Consider the following 13,846-nt stretch of genomic DNA (forward strand, 5'->3'; position numbering starts at 1 on the left):
GAGTCCCTTGGACTGCAAGAAGATCCAACCAGTTCATCCTAAAGGAGATCAGTCCTGGGTGTTCATTGGAAGGACTGATGACGAAGCTGAAACTCCAATACTTTGGCCACCTGATGGGAAGAGTTGACTCATTGGAAAAGACCCTGATGCTGGGAAAGATTGAGGGCAGGAGCAGAAGGGGATGACAGAGGATGAGATCGTTGGATGGCATCACCGACTCAATGGACTTGGTTTTGGGTGGACTCTGGGAGTTGGTGATAGACAGGGAGGCCTGGTGTGCTGGGGTTCATGGGGTTTCAAAGAGATGGACAAGACTGAGCGACTGAACTGAACTGATATTATCATGTCCAGCTTTCAGCAACATTACAGGATGTGCTAAAGGCAGGAGAAAACACAGAAAACAAACCTTAAACCCAGACTCTGATGTGACACAGATCTTGGAATGTTAAGGCACAGAATGTGTGTGGATACATCAAGTATAGTGGAGAAGGCAATGGCACCCCACTCTAGTACTCTTGCCTGGAAAATCCCATTGATGGAGGATTTTGTGTCCATGGGGTCACTAAGAATAGGACACGACTGAGCGACTTCACTTTCATTTTTCACTTTCATGCATTGGAAAAGGAAATGGCAACCCACTCTAGTGTTCTTGCCTGGAGAATCCCAGGGACAGGGAAGCCTAGTGGGCTTCTGTCTATGGGGTCGCAAAGAGTCAGACACAACTGAAGCAACTTAGCAGCAGCAGCAGCAGCAGCACAGAAGTATAGAGAGACACTCAGTTATTGTAAAGAATTGGCCGATGTGGCTCATGGGATTATGGAGGTGACAAGTCTCAAGATCTAGGGTCAGCATACTGGCGACCCTGGAGCCAATGGAGCTGCTGAAGGAGGAGCTGGGGGAGGAAGAGAGTCAGTGAGTATGTGTCATGATGGAGAAGACAGAGGATGTCTGCAGGAAGGGGAATTCTCAAAACGGGAGGAAATCAGTAAAAAATCACTCTGCTGGCAGCACGTTTTCTGAAAGAGCTGCTGCTTTGGTTTAAGCCTCTGAGTTCCAGTTGTCCTAATTCAGGATCAAAGTAGTAACAACACTCGTGTCCCTGTTGATGTTACCAGTGAAGTCACGGAGTTGTGTCCCACTCTTTGTGACCCCATGGACTGCAGCCTGCCAGGCTCCTCTGTCCATGGGGTTTTCCAGGTGAGAACACTGGACGGGGTCGCCACCAGGGCTGCAGAAAAGCGCAGCCCACAGAGCTTTCTGCTTCTGGGGGCCCTGGCCGGGGTGCTCCCCCACTTTCTCTTCCCTCTTCTCAGGGCTGACGGCTGCACTCTCAAGGGCAGTTCTTGAGCTGAGCTTCTGGATCACGTATTACTGAAAAATATCCGCCATGTCCTCTATGTGTGTGTACGTCTGGGGCACTGTCGCTGATCTCCTCCATTCAGCCTGCAGTGTGTCAGCTCTAAAAGGAGAAACAGAGAGTTCAGGAGAGCACACGGCCCCAGGAGATGCAAGACATGGGCATTCCTCCTGCCCCACGGACAGCGGGGCGGTAAGTCCAAGGCCGCGGTGACTGTGCCTGTGTGTGTGAGTCTGTGTTTGTGTGTGTATTGTGCTTGAGGGTGTGTTGTAGGAGTGCTGTGCATAGTGTGTTTGTGTGATATGTGTATGTATATGTGTGTGTTATGTTGGTGTGTATGTGTGTATGTTGTGTGTATCTATTTGTGTATAGATGAATATATGTATATTTTCCATGTATGTTGTGTTTGTTTGTGTTGTATGTATGTTTATACGTGTGTTTGTATGTTTGTGAGTGTGTGTGAGTGTGTGTTTGTGAGAGTGTCTGTGTGTGTGTACCTGTTTCAGGAGCAATAGGAGGAGCCAGGGGAATCAGGAGGACCTTGCAGCCTTTGAGCTCTGTCTGGTGCTCCCCGCTTACCCTTGGGCAGGACGCTCTGTGAGTCTTACTTTTCTCCTGAGAAACCTCACAAGGCGACAGATCTGCTCCATATTGGAGACAAACACTGGCGCGTGGCACATGTGTGGTGATGCCCTGTCGGGCAGGGTCTGGGGTGAGGCGGCCGGGGGCTGGGCAGACAGCTCTCTGGGCTTGAGAGTGGATGACAGGAGTTCCTGGTGGGTGGCAATGCCCTCCTTGGCAAAGAGGACTGGGAATTGCTCTAGAAGACATCATAAAATGTCCTGGAATCTTCCAGGGGGACAAAATCTCAGGAATGTGTAGCTTGGACTCAGCATCCACATCTCCGGGGACACGGAGGCCCCGGCACCGTGACTGCTCGAGTCGGTGGCCTGGAGCTGAGCGCCGAGGACCCGGGGCTCCTGGCAGGACTGGACCCCTCGTGGAGAGGGAGCCTGTGCATGTCTGCCTCCCTCCTCACCGCCCAGCGCTCGGCCTGTGTGGCCCTCACTGCCAGGCTCCCCCCACAGATCGTTCTGGCCCCATGAGCCCCTCACCAGCCCCTCCGGCAACGTCCTGCTCACTTCCACCTGGCACACTGGCCACTGCTCCCAGGACAGTGCCCGTCAGGATGTGTCTCTGGTCATTTCTCCCCGTCACAGAATCCCCCCCGCAAATGGAGACCACAGGCAGGGGAAACAGAGTCCCTAAAGGAGGTAGCGGGTGTCTCAGATGCCCCCTCACCCAGTCCCATGCCAACAGACTGATGCAAATAGCTTCCATGGGCAAGAGAAAGGCAAAAGTCAGGAGCCTCTGAGAGCTCGGAGGAAACATCGATAAGACACATGATGATTTTTTTTCTAGATGGAGGAAGAAGAATTCGAAATCCTTCTCCCGGAGGAACCTGAAGAAGGCACGGCTCAGGATCCTTCTCCAGATGGGTCAGGAGGTAAAACAACTTTCTAGCAGACATGAACTTGAGAGAGGCGGGGCTGGGGCCTGAGGGGCAGGTGGTGTGCTGGGAGGGGCAGCGGGAGTCCCCCCGTCAGAGATTTGCCCACCAGGGTGGCCATCACTGGGCGATTGGGTTGGGCCTCCCCTCACCCCAGCCAGACAGAAGGGGAGGGTCCCTGATGTTGCTGTGGGTCACAGGGGGCGACAGACCACAGCCACTGCCCCTTCACTGAGTGTCAGGAAGGATGTGTTCGTGGGTGTGACAGACGACTCGCCCCAGGCCCCTGGTGGGTGTTGCGCTGGCTCTACTGTGAGACTCTCAGGACCACAGGGGCTGCAAAGCACTAGTGAACACATAGGATGCAATCAAGGGCCCGCAGGTCTGGGCTCTGTCTTCCCAAGGGGCTCTCTCCCCCAGAAGCTGTTCCATCAGGGTCAGGGGCTTCACTTTCATGGGCTCAACTTGACATCTAACCTGGGGAGACAGACCTTAGGAATTTAGGAATGCTGGAAATCCATCACTCTCCTGGATAAAGGAATTGGTTGGCAATTTATTATGCATTTACACACAACTATGTTTTATTAGACAAACTTCATTGGCCTGAGCCATTGGGAGAAAGCCATAATATTAAGCTGCATAGGAAAGCGACAGTCCCAGTGTTCACACCTGATTTACCCTTTTTGCAGCAATCGGGGTTAAGCATTACTTTAAAATTCCTCTTCCGTGCTCAATGTATTTGGCTTTTAAGTCCAAAGGCATGGCATGAGTGTCTCCAGGCTTGCCCAGATGGGAGACCACTGTCTTCCTCCAGCTTTGCATCCGAGAGTACAGACGGACTTTGCCCTTCTCTTTTTCTGCGGGACTCCCAGTCATTCACTCAGGTCAGCTGCAGAAGCGGGAGGGAGCCGCTATCTTCCAGTGGGAGTTGCTGGGTGGGTCTGCCCACCAAGGGAAAAGGCAGGGGAAACACACCCCTGCTGGGGAGAGCTGGAAGAAGATGGTGCCAGTCCTGGGCTCAAGAGGCTGAGGCCTCTGCACTGAGACACAGCAATGTCTTCCCTGGGGACAGACTGGAAATCAGCTAGAGTTTGGTGCTTCTCTATGTGCTGTGGGTCCTGGGACCTGCAAGGCCAGGAGAAGGGAATTCCCTTTGGGCCCTCCAGCCGCGGTCATTTCTAAAATCTAGATGTGTGGTCCTCAGTATTAGATGGGCATGAAACATCTACTCTCAGCTGATGGTTCTGATATTCTCCTGGGTGAGGGTGTCCAGCCCAAACTTCAGTAGTGGAGTTTAGGACTGTGACCCCAGCGTGAGCTGTGCTGTGGAGCTGGTGGTCTGGCTGAAAGGACCCCACCCTCGCAACACTCCTTGTTGGGAAAAGTGAAGGTAATGTGGCGTGTTCAATCACGGCAGGGAGAGGACGGACACAGAGGCTGTGTGCGTCCAACTTCACCATCTTCCTGAGAAGATTCTCCAACCAGAGGTGCTCGAGGAAGCTCCGGCTGCCATTTCATGATGGGATGATCCCACCTGGGGGGAATAGGTGGCCCAAGAAGAATTTTCAAAACAGAAGCATAAAATGTGGTGTTCTACCATATGATTCCACAGTTCCACTTCTGGGGAATATACCCCATAGAGTTGAAACAGATAGTGAATATATGTGCACCGAGGTGCATAGCAGCATTATTCACAATAGCAAAAAGTGGAAATAACCCACCAAATCCATATATATATGAATAAACACAATGTGGTCTACATCTACAGTGGAATATTATTTAGCCTTAAAAAGGAAGGCAGTTCTGACACTTGCTCCAACATGAATAAACCTTGAACACATTATGCAAAGTGGACAAGCCAGACACAGTAGGGCAAAAATTGCCTGATTCCAGTAATATGAGGTGCTTACAACAGTCAAACCCATGGAGACAGAGCAGTGGACATCAGGTGTTGGGGGAGGGAGGATGGGGAGTTAGTGTCTAGTGGGGACAGGGTGTTATTCCGGAAGATGGAAAGTTCTTGAGATGCCCACCCAAGTGATGACTCCCAGCAATGTGAATGTACTGAAGGCTACACCTAAACATGGTTTAAGCATTTTATGTTATGTATTTTCTACCTTAATTTTCCACAAAAAAATTCAGAAAAGAGAAAAGCAAGGAAAGCATGTGAACCTAGGGCATATCTCGGATGCAGACGCTGGTCTTCCTTTGTCCTGTCCCCACCCAGACCGTCTGCCCACGGGGAGGCTAAAGCGGGGTCGGGCTCTAACCGCGGCCCTCCACCTTCTCTTGATGCTTCCAGGGCTGCGAGGGGATGAAGGGACCCCGCAGACGCTGAGGCTCATCCTGGTGGGAAAATCTGGGAGCGGGAAAAGCGCCACGGGAAACAGCATCCTCAGGAGGAGAGTGTTCGAGTCCAAGCTCAGCGCTCGCCCGGTGACCCAGGCCTTCCAACAGGGGCGCTGAGCGTGGGAAGGGAGGGAGCTGCAGGTCATCGACACCCCCGACATCCTGTCCCTCTGGGTGGCGCCGCGGGGGACCGCTCAGGGCATCCGTGAGGCCGGCGCCCGCTCCCCGCCGGGGCCACACGCGGTGCTCCTGGTGACCCAGCTTGGCCGGTTCACCGAGGAGGACCAGCAGGTGACCAGGCGCCTCCAGGAGGTGTTCGGGGCGGGCATCCTGGCCCGGACCGTCCTGGTGTTCACGCGGAACGAAGACCTGGACAGCGGCTCGCTGGACACGTACCTGCGGGAGACTGACAACCGGGCGCTGGTGGAGCTGGACTCCGTCTGCGGGCGGAGACACTGCAGCTTCAACAATAAGGGGGACGGAGCCGTGCAGGAGGCCCAGCTGAGGGAGCTCATGCGGCAGGTCAAGGGGTCCTGTGGGAGCACGAGGGCCGCCCCTACAGCCCCCCGGTCGCCCCTCACCCCCGCACCGCGCCCAGTGAGAGCTGGGGCCACTGGTGGCCGGGCGCCGAGGAGGGGCGCGAGGACCAGTCCTGGCTACGGGGCCTGCGGCGCATCCTGAAGGAGCCTGAGCAAGCTGGAGGCCAACTCCCGAGCGCGTCCATCTAAGGCGCCCACCTCCGCGGCCTCCTGCCTGCCTCCCTTGGGCCCATAGTCCAGCTCCCAGGCCCCTCAGCTGCCCGCTCCATCTCAGGGGTCCCTGGCCCCTCCTGTCTCCAAGGCCGCATCTGGTCAGGCGAGAGGAGGTGGGTGGGCTCCTGAGTTCTCAGGGCCTTCATCACAGCTTCCAGAACAAGATCCCCTCCTGCTCTGCGCCCCCAGCCCATCCTCACGTGTCTCGGGCGTTCCCTCTCTGCAACAGAACTCTGAGAGAAGCAAAGCCTCCTGAGGCGGGCCTGCGCTCCATTCTTCCGTGGAACCCGGCAGCATCGGGCCACTGGAGTCTCGGCTTAAAACTTGATGCAGCAGACCAGCGTGGAATGTGGACCGGCAACTCTGCGTCTCTTGGGCTGTGTCCGTGCCCGTTAAGAGAGCAGGCACGATGGCTTTTAAGGCCCTGCGCCATGTGGGGCAGGGCAGGCTCTGGGCTGGGGAGGAGAAGGCAACTAGAAGCGGGGGAGGGCCACCAGGAGCTGCTCTTGATTCGCTCTTGAAAGAGGCCACCACCCGCAGCACGGGAGCCCCGTGGGAAGGAGCAGAGCAGGGCAGGGGTATCCAGGGGCCAGGTCTGCTCAGGAAACGGGGCCTAGACCTGGCTGCAGGTCAGGGACCCGCCCCAGAGGTCCAAGTGGGCTTGGGCAGCGGAGGAGCTCTTCCCAGGGAGGCTTGGACCAGGGACGTCACACACCTGGCACCGCCCCTGTGATGCCCACCCTCCCGCATGGAGAGCAGAGGAGACTTCCAGCCCGGCCTCTGCCTGACCTGCAACCCTGTCCCTTCTCCCCTGAGAGAGGGGAGAAAGTGAGGAGCGTCTGGGCATGTAGGCGGGTTCTCTAGCCAGGGGTTTGGGGGTGTAGAATGGAAGGTGGAAGGAAGAAAGGGAAGCTGCAAAGAAACAAGCAGGAGACCAGGTGAACGTCCTCGGGAGCAGCCTGCGGGCCTGGGAGAGTCCTGCCACTCGGGCGTCATCTCGTCCTCACCCAGAGGACCCCTGGGAAAGCTGGAGCAGGTCTTTAGCTAAAAGGGTCGCGAGTCAGAACAGAGACACATCGGAGTATGCTTAAGATAGCCTTTGTGCCAGACCGTTTACTAAGTAGGTGATCCATCGCCTGCTGAACTGAAACACAGCAGTTATCGTATGGACAGTCTTCATATTCGCTATGATTTCTGTGAGAATTTTTGCCTCTCTTCTTGTCTTCCATCTTCTCAACTCCTGTATGAATAAAATACCGCCTTGATTCCTGTGGCTTTGATTGTAACGTGAACTCCCCCCACCTCCCCCGATTTCCTCCCCAGTCCCCGTTTTTGTGTTTCTTTTGTGATTTTCAGGCATTTCTTCTTCTGTGTGAAAATTAAAATTACTTGTTGAATTTTCTGAAAAGAACATTGTTGGCATTCCAGTTGGAGCTGTCTTATGTTTACGTACTGAATTGGGGAGAATTGGAAGCAAGATAAATCAGACAGAGAAGGACAAGTACTGTGTAATATGTGGAATCTGAAAAGTCAAACCTGTTTAACAAAGGAAGAGAATGGTGGTTACCAAGAAGTGGAGGCACAGGGGATAAGATTGATGGTGTTCCAGGGTGCAAACTTGTCACAAGCAGTAAAAAGCCATAGAGGTCTAAGGTATGGTATATTGAATGTAGACAATAATACTGTAGCATAAGTATGTGATGTGCTATAGATTGTTAAAATGGCAACCATACTATGATACACCAGTCTACCAAAGTAACACTCAGCACACCTTAAATTTACACAATGTGAAAAGAACAAATTTAAAGTCACATTAAAAATCTGAAACATAAAAAAAAAAAACTGGGAGAATCTGTAAATTCTTCAAGGATAAATGAAATAAAGTCATTTTGTTTCTAAGTGAATAGACTCATTACTTCATAGCCACTAAACTAACAGCTAAAGTCATTCCCATTTCCTTTAAGATAAGAAGATAAATATCTTTAACTCAGGTACTTTCATTTTAACCCTGTTGGCTTAATTGATCTCATCCTAGAAAATACAAGTATTGATCAAATGACAGGCACTGTCATTCACAAAACATCAAGGCACTAAATGGCAAATGGCAAGTCACTCAAAACACATCATTCATTAAAAATTCTAAAGGAATTCCTTAAAATTATATGGAATATGGAGTTTTCTCTCCTTTGCTACTAAAAGTCAAGAAAATCCCTCCCACGGCATTTCAGAAGGAGGGGGAGTTGTCGCTTCACACCATCACTCCCTGAGCATCAGAGAACAGAGACGTCATTGTTGGTTTCTTCTGGAAATCCCATGGTCTGTGTACCAGAAAGAAAGAGGTGCTGTGGATGAGGTCATGGGTAGAGGGAAGAAAGGGGGTTGTCTTGGCCAAAGCTGTGAAAATAGCGACCTTGGCAATTCATTATTCTCAAAAAAATCCCTACACTGGAGCAAAGCACGAAAGAGAGAGATCTGGAGAATCCGAAGTGACCAGTGAGTCCACGGGCTGCTTCCTCCTTGGTGGGTCAAAGCAGTGGCTAAAAACCTCAGGGAAGTTTTCCAGCTCTGAATTCTCCTGTAATAACTTTCATACACTCTGTAGAAAATTCAAAATAATGAGAATTTTTAAACAGCTGTTGGAAGACACTGAGAGGTGACCAAGGACAGGGAGATGCTATAGGAAGCTCAGCACTTCACTCAGGGGACCGCGTGGCTGTCACATGTATGCGGTTCCCCCCGAGAGCACGTCCCCATCCTGCTGACCCAGGGATGTCGCTCAAGCAGAAATTCACAGGGACCTGAGGGTAAGAGGATAGAGTCTGGGGGCAGCCAGAGCGGGTAGGTATTGATGGGGATCTCCACAGAGGGGCATGGGTGGGAGCATTAGAAATTCTGCATCAAAACTGCCTTCAAAGCTTTGGATGACCCAGGAATTGCGCTCTCTAAAGGGTCCAGGGAAAATGTTTTGGAAGGATGAATAAGCTGGTCAGAGATTCCAGGAGTTGTCCTCAGCAGCAAAGACAGAATTTTAGATTCTAGTCCACCAAGTAATCCACTGAAATACTAGTGGGAGTAAAGATCACCTCAGGACTAAGGGACTTGCCCTGGAAGAGCAAAACTGGAACAGCTCCTTGCTAACGACATTATGCCTTCCCAAGTTAAGTTCAAAGGCATCAACCAGTAATTTAAAAGCCTGCTGGAGCAAACCCAGTATTTTTCAGAAGAGCATAATAATATCCCGAGTCTCTACAACATGCTATGGACAATATCCTGTAAACTATTAAAAGTTTCTGTTTTTTAACATGAAGGTAGAAAGTTATAAAACTTCCCTCTACACATGTTTATCTACGTCTCATAATTTTTTGGGTGTTCTCTTTTCACTATCACTCAGTTTATGATATTTTGCATATTCTTTGTGATATTTTTTTTATCGCTCATGGATTATTAAGGAGAATGTATTTAATTTCCAAGTATTTGAGTATTTTCTAGAAATTGCACTATCTAATATGTTAGACACTAGCCATACGTGGTTATTGAGCATTTGCAATATAGCTATCCCTGGGAAACCGAACTTTTATTTCATAATTTGTTTTAATTTAAATTTAAACACTGAAGTACTGTAAAATATTTTACTGTGAAACACAGTTCTGTTGTTTGGGTAGAAATACACTTCACTCTAACTGTCGTGTCACATATTATTGTTGTATTGCAATGTAAACCTTGGGCACATTTATCGTTTCTAGTGTCAGAACATAAGCACATCATCACTGATTTAGTAGATGTCCAAAGACTGTTTCTCTTTGAACAATCTTCTTAATGAGTGTTGTGATACTTTTATGAATACTTTGTGTAGACAGCATGGGTTACAGTGATACAGAGCTACGTATAGTTGGTTATCAAATTTAAATCCTGATGATTATTTTACTTATAATAGATTCAGATTAAATTTTAGCTAAAAGTAAGCATGGAGAAAATTTAAGCTTCAAGATGAAGGCATGATATTGATGCAGAATGAATAGAGATGACAAAGCAGGTCCTAAAACTGGACCCGGAGAGAGAAAAAGAGCCTGGAAGATGTTTTACAACGTTCGCAATGAATGGTAATTGCAGTGTGCTGCAGTGCAGTGAGACCAAGAAAAAAGAACCAGAAAAAGAAAGGGGTTAGAGAGCTTTTCAGTAAATACATACAGGGCTTGATAAGAGGTTTCCTCTTAGCCATCAAAGACAGACTTAACAAAACTAGTAACGGAAGCCAGAATTGAATGGCCAACAAAAAACACTCTGGAAAGCTTTTAACAGACTCAGGGCTTGGAACTTGGGCCATCTATAAAACAGCTTGGATTATTGGATGGAAAAAAAAGTTTCAATTGGAGAGATGATGAAAAATATTATTACTTTGGTTATGGAAAGTTTTCTTGTAAATTTTTAAAGAAAAAACTAAAAATTCTAATGTATACAAAACATGAAAGACCTTTTACCAAATAACTGCCCAGAGAAGACCTTTAAAATAATATCAAAGATCAATGGACTTAAAGTTTTAAAAATTGCAAATCTTTTTCTTTAGTGCTACATGAGAAGTGTGACTTGAGACACGATTGATGTAACACTTTGAGTATGTCTTTATTTTTTTAAGCCTCTCTCCTCTTTATTTTAGCAAAGGATGGAAATGTGTGATTTTCTCTTGACATGAAAATATTTTCCATGCATAGTCATCTTGCCTGATGGGTTTAGTATTTTCTGCATAACTGATACAGGAACTCCTACCCGACTCTCCTCCATCCTGTTTTAAAAGTCAGAAAAAAGCAGCAAACTGGGAGGGAAATAGCTTATCCCCAGAGTAGTAATGTTTGAAGGCTTTCAAAGTATGTTGGTTTTCCCCTCCATCCATCTACGTGTCTCCATTTTCTTCTTAGAGCTCACAAAATGTAAGGGTCTTGTTGTTGTTAAGAGTTGTTCTCTGTAGGTTTTTTTTTCTTTTTTCTTTCCCCAGATGAAAGTCTTATCTCTCGTTAGTTTTCTTCTCTATGCAGTGTTTGACTTGCTCAGTTCTTGCCTGATTGCGTCAATGAGCTCTTCTTTTAGCTGTGCTTAGTCACGCAGCATTTCGCATGATGTACCCTGCATATAAGTTAAATAAACAGGGTGACAATATACAGTCTTGACTTACTCCTTTCCCAATTTGGAACCAGTGTGTTGTTCCATGTCCAGTTCTAACTGTTGCTTCAAGATTAGCGGGAGAAATATCTGTTGTTTCAGATCTGCAGATGACACCACCCTTATGGCAGAAAGTGAAGAGCAATTAAAGAGCCTCTTGATGAAAGTGAAAGAGGAGAGTGAAAAAACTGGTTTAAAACTCAACATTCAAAAAATGAAGATCATAGCATCCAGTCCCATCACTTCATGGCAAATAGATGGGGAAACAATGAGAACAGTGACAGACTTCATTTTTTAGGCTCCAAAATCACTGCAGATGGTGACTGCAGCCATTAAATTAAAAGATGTTTGCTCCTTGGAAGACAAGCTAGGACAACCTAGACAGCATATTAAAAAGCAGAGACATTACTTTCCTGACAAAGGTCCGTCTAGTCAAAGCTATGGATTTTCCAGTAGTCATGTATGGATGTGAGAGCTGGACTATAAAGAAAGCTGAGCACCAAAGAATTGATGCTTTTGAACTGTGGTGTTGGAGAAGACTCTTGAGAGTCCCTTGGACTGCAAGGAGATCCAACCAATCCATCCTAAAGGAAATCAGTCCCGAATATTCATCAGAAGGACTGATGCTGAAGCAGACACTCCAATACTTTGGCCACCTGATGTGAAGAACTGACTCATTTGAAAAGACCCTGATGCTGGGAAAGATTGAGGGCAGGAGGAGAAGGGGATGACAGAGGATGAGATGGTTGGATGTCATCACTGACTCAATGGACATGAGTTTGAGCAAACTCTGGGTGTTGGTGATGGACAGGGATGCCTCGTGTGCTGCAGTCCATGTGGTTGCAAAGAGTCGGACATGACTGAGGGACTGAGCAGAACTGGACTGGGCTCTCTTCCATTTCCAGGAGAAGGAGGACTCCTAACTGTGGTTTCTGGTCCCTATTTTATCTCCACTTCATCTTTACTAACGAGTCCTAGGATATTGATAACAATATGGTGTTTTGCTTTATTAGATTCAATTCTTTCTGTGTATACTTTTCCTTCAGAATCCTGGAGGGGAGAAGGGCCTTTGGCACCCCAGATCTAGCTGGTAATACTTGGAGCAGAGGAAATGCCTTGAAAAAATTTGAAGCCACTATCCCATTCTTTGTCAAACACAGGCTATTTGCTCAGAGTAATCACTCTCAAATCGCTGTCGAGGACCAGCCACATCGGCAATACCAGGGAACAGTTAGGAGTGCAAATTCTCAGGTCTACTCACTCAGTAACTTTGTATGTTAACAAGTCTTCCAGGTGACTCTGATGCGTGCTCATGCTTCACAAAATATGGAAAAATCTGAATAATCAGACTCCACTATTTTTTAAAATATTAATAAAATTTTTTCAAAAGATGACAGCCTTGTCAACCAATGGGTTGTCCATATCCTATCACTTCTCCAATTTTCAGAAAAAAGTTTAGTCACTAGAAAATAACATTTTACACAGTAAAAGTCCAGCTAATTAGAGTCGAGAACAGTCTCTCCTCTTATAGGGGAAAGGAAACAGGAAGGCAGAGGAATAAAGCAGTCAGATATGGTCCTGAACTTTTCTCTCCAGCTTCGGGAAACAAGAGGTATATATATTAGATAGCGAAGTTCTGGTCACTTCTTGCATTGTGGTCTGGGGAGTGCCCTCTGGAAAAAAACTTTCAAGCATAGATGTCACCTTATGTGGTCCTTGTTTCAAGGATGGAAATGCTTTCCATTTCTGTCTGCTTTGGTGGCTCCCCAGTACTTTATAGTATTTGTTCTTTGTAGTTTATTCCAAAGTTTATCTGTAGGATATTTCATATGTTACAAGACTCTGTTATATTTTGGAACCAGACTTGGGCACTGAGGTTCTATTTTCTTGTCCCTTCCTTGGTTCATGTGTAGAATGAGCAAGAATTTAGGACTGTAGGATAGTTTGGCTGGGAATCGTCAAAAGAATTCACCATACCGTTGAGAATGAGGTCTCTCTAGAGTGAGAAGTGTACGGCAAATTCACCCCAGCTCATATGGCACGTGCTGCTAGTCATCAGCTCACTAGCATTTGTCCCCTCCTCATTACTAACAAAACTACAATTTTGCTTATCACAGCAATGTACCCATGTGAAATACTGAATTGTACTGTGTTTCTTGTAGCTGGGGTAACCATATGACCAAGAGGTGGTAGAAGAAGCCCTGTTGGTTGGCTTTGCTTTTGCAATAGAAGTGCCATCGTGACCAGCCACAGAGAATGTAGACCACCTGGAGCTGTAGTCAAGTCAGTTGAGGGGCCCCTGAAAGGGCGTTGCCTGGAATGATAAATCAACTCACTCCGTGCATTCACACCAGCTTGTGGACTTTCTTGTTGGGGACCAGCAGGCCTTCAGAGGCTTCACAGACAGATGTCTTATGACATCACCCAGCAAGTAGGGGAGACAGAGGTTGAGGCTGGAGACCCCATACATACGTGCCTGTGTGTGTGCTCAGTTGTCTCCGACTCTTTGTGACTCTATGGACTGTAGCCCTTCGTCCCTGGAATTTTCCAGGCAGAGTACTGAAGTGGGTTTCCATTTCCTTCTCCAGGGGATCTTCCCAACCCAGGGATCGAATCTGTATCTCCTGCATTGGCAGGCAGATTCTTTACCACTGTCACCACCTGGGAAGCCTGGAGAACTCCATCTTTCTCCACAAACCAGTGTCACGTAAGGCATCCAAAGTC

At 48.1% G+C, this 13,846-nt stretch overlaps 1 protein-coding gene across 1 annotated transcript; it reads left to right on the plus strand.

Annotated features, from left to right (window-relative positions):
- Positions 1-1,324: 1,324 nt before the first annotated feature.
- Positions 1,325-7,810, plus strand: LOC145524643 (GTPase IMAP family member 6-like). Its single transcript, XM_081537316.1, is given in 4 exon segments — positions 1,325-1,549; positions 2,780-2,864; positions 5,170-5,746; positions 5,779-7,810. Coding segments are annotated over 4 exon segments (990 nt in total). The 5' UTR covers positions 1,325-1,387; the 3' UTR covers positions 5,945-7,810.
- Positions 7,811-13,846: the final 6,036 nt, after the last annotated feature.

This window comes from Giraffa tippelskirchi, chromosome 10 (assembly GCF_054371585.1).
Source record: "Giraffa tippelskirchi isolate mGirTip1 chromosome 10, T2T-mGirTip1v1.2.pri, whole genome shotgun sequence".
Lineage (NCBI taxonomy): Eukaryota > Metazoa > Chordata > Mammalia > Artiodactyla > Giraffidae > Giraffa > Giraffa tippelskirchi.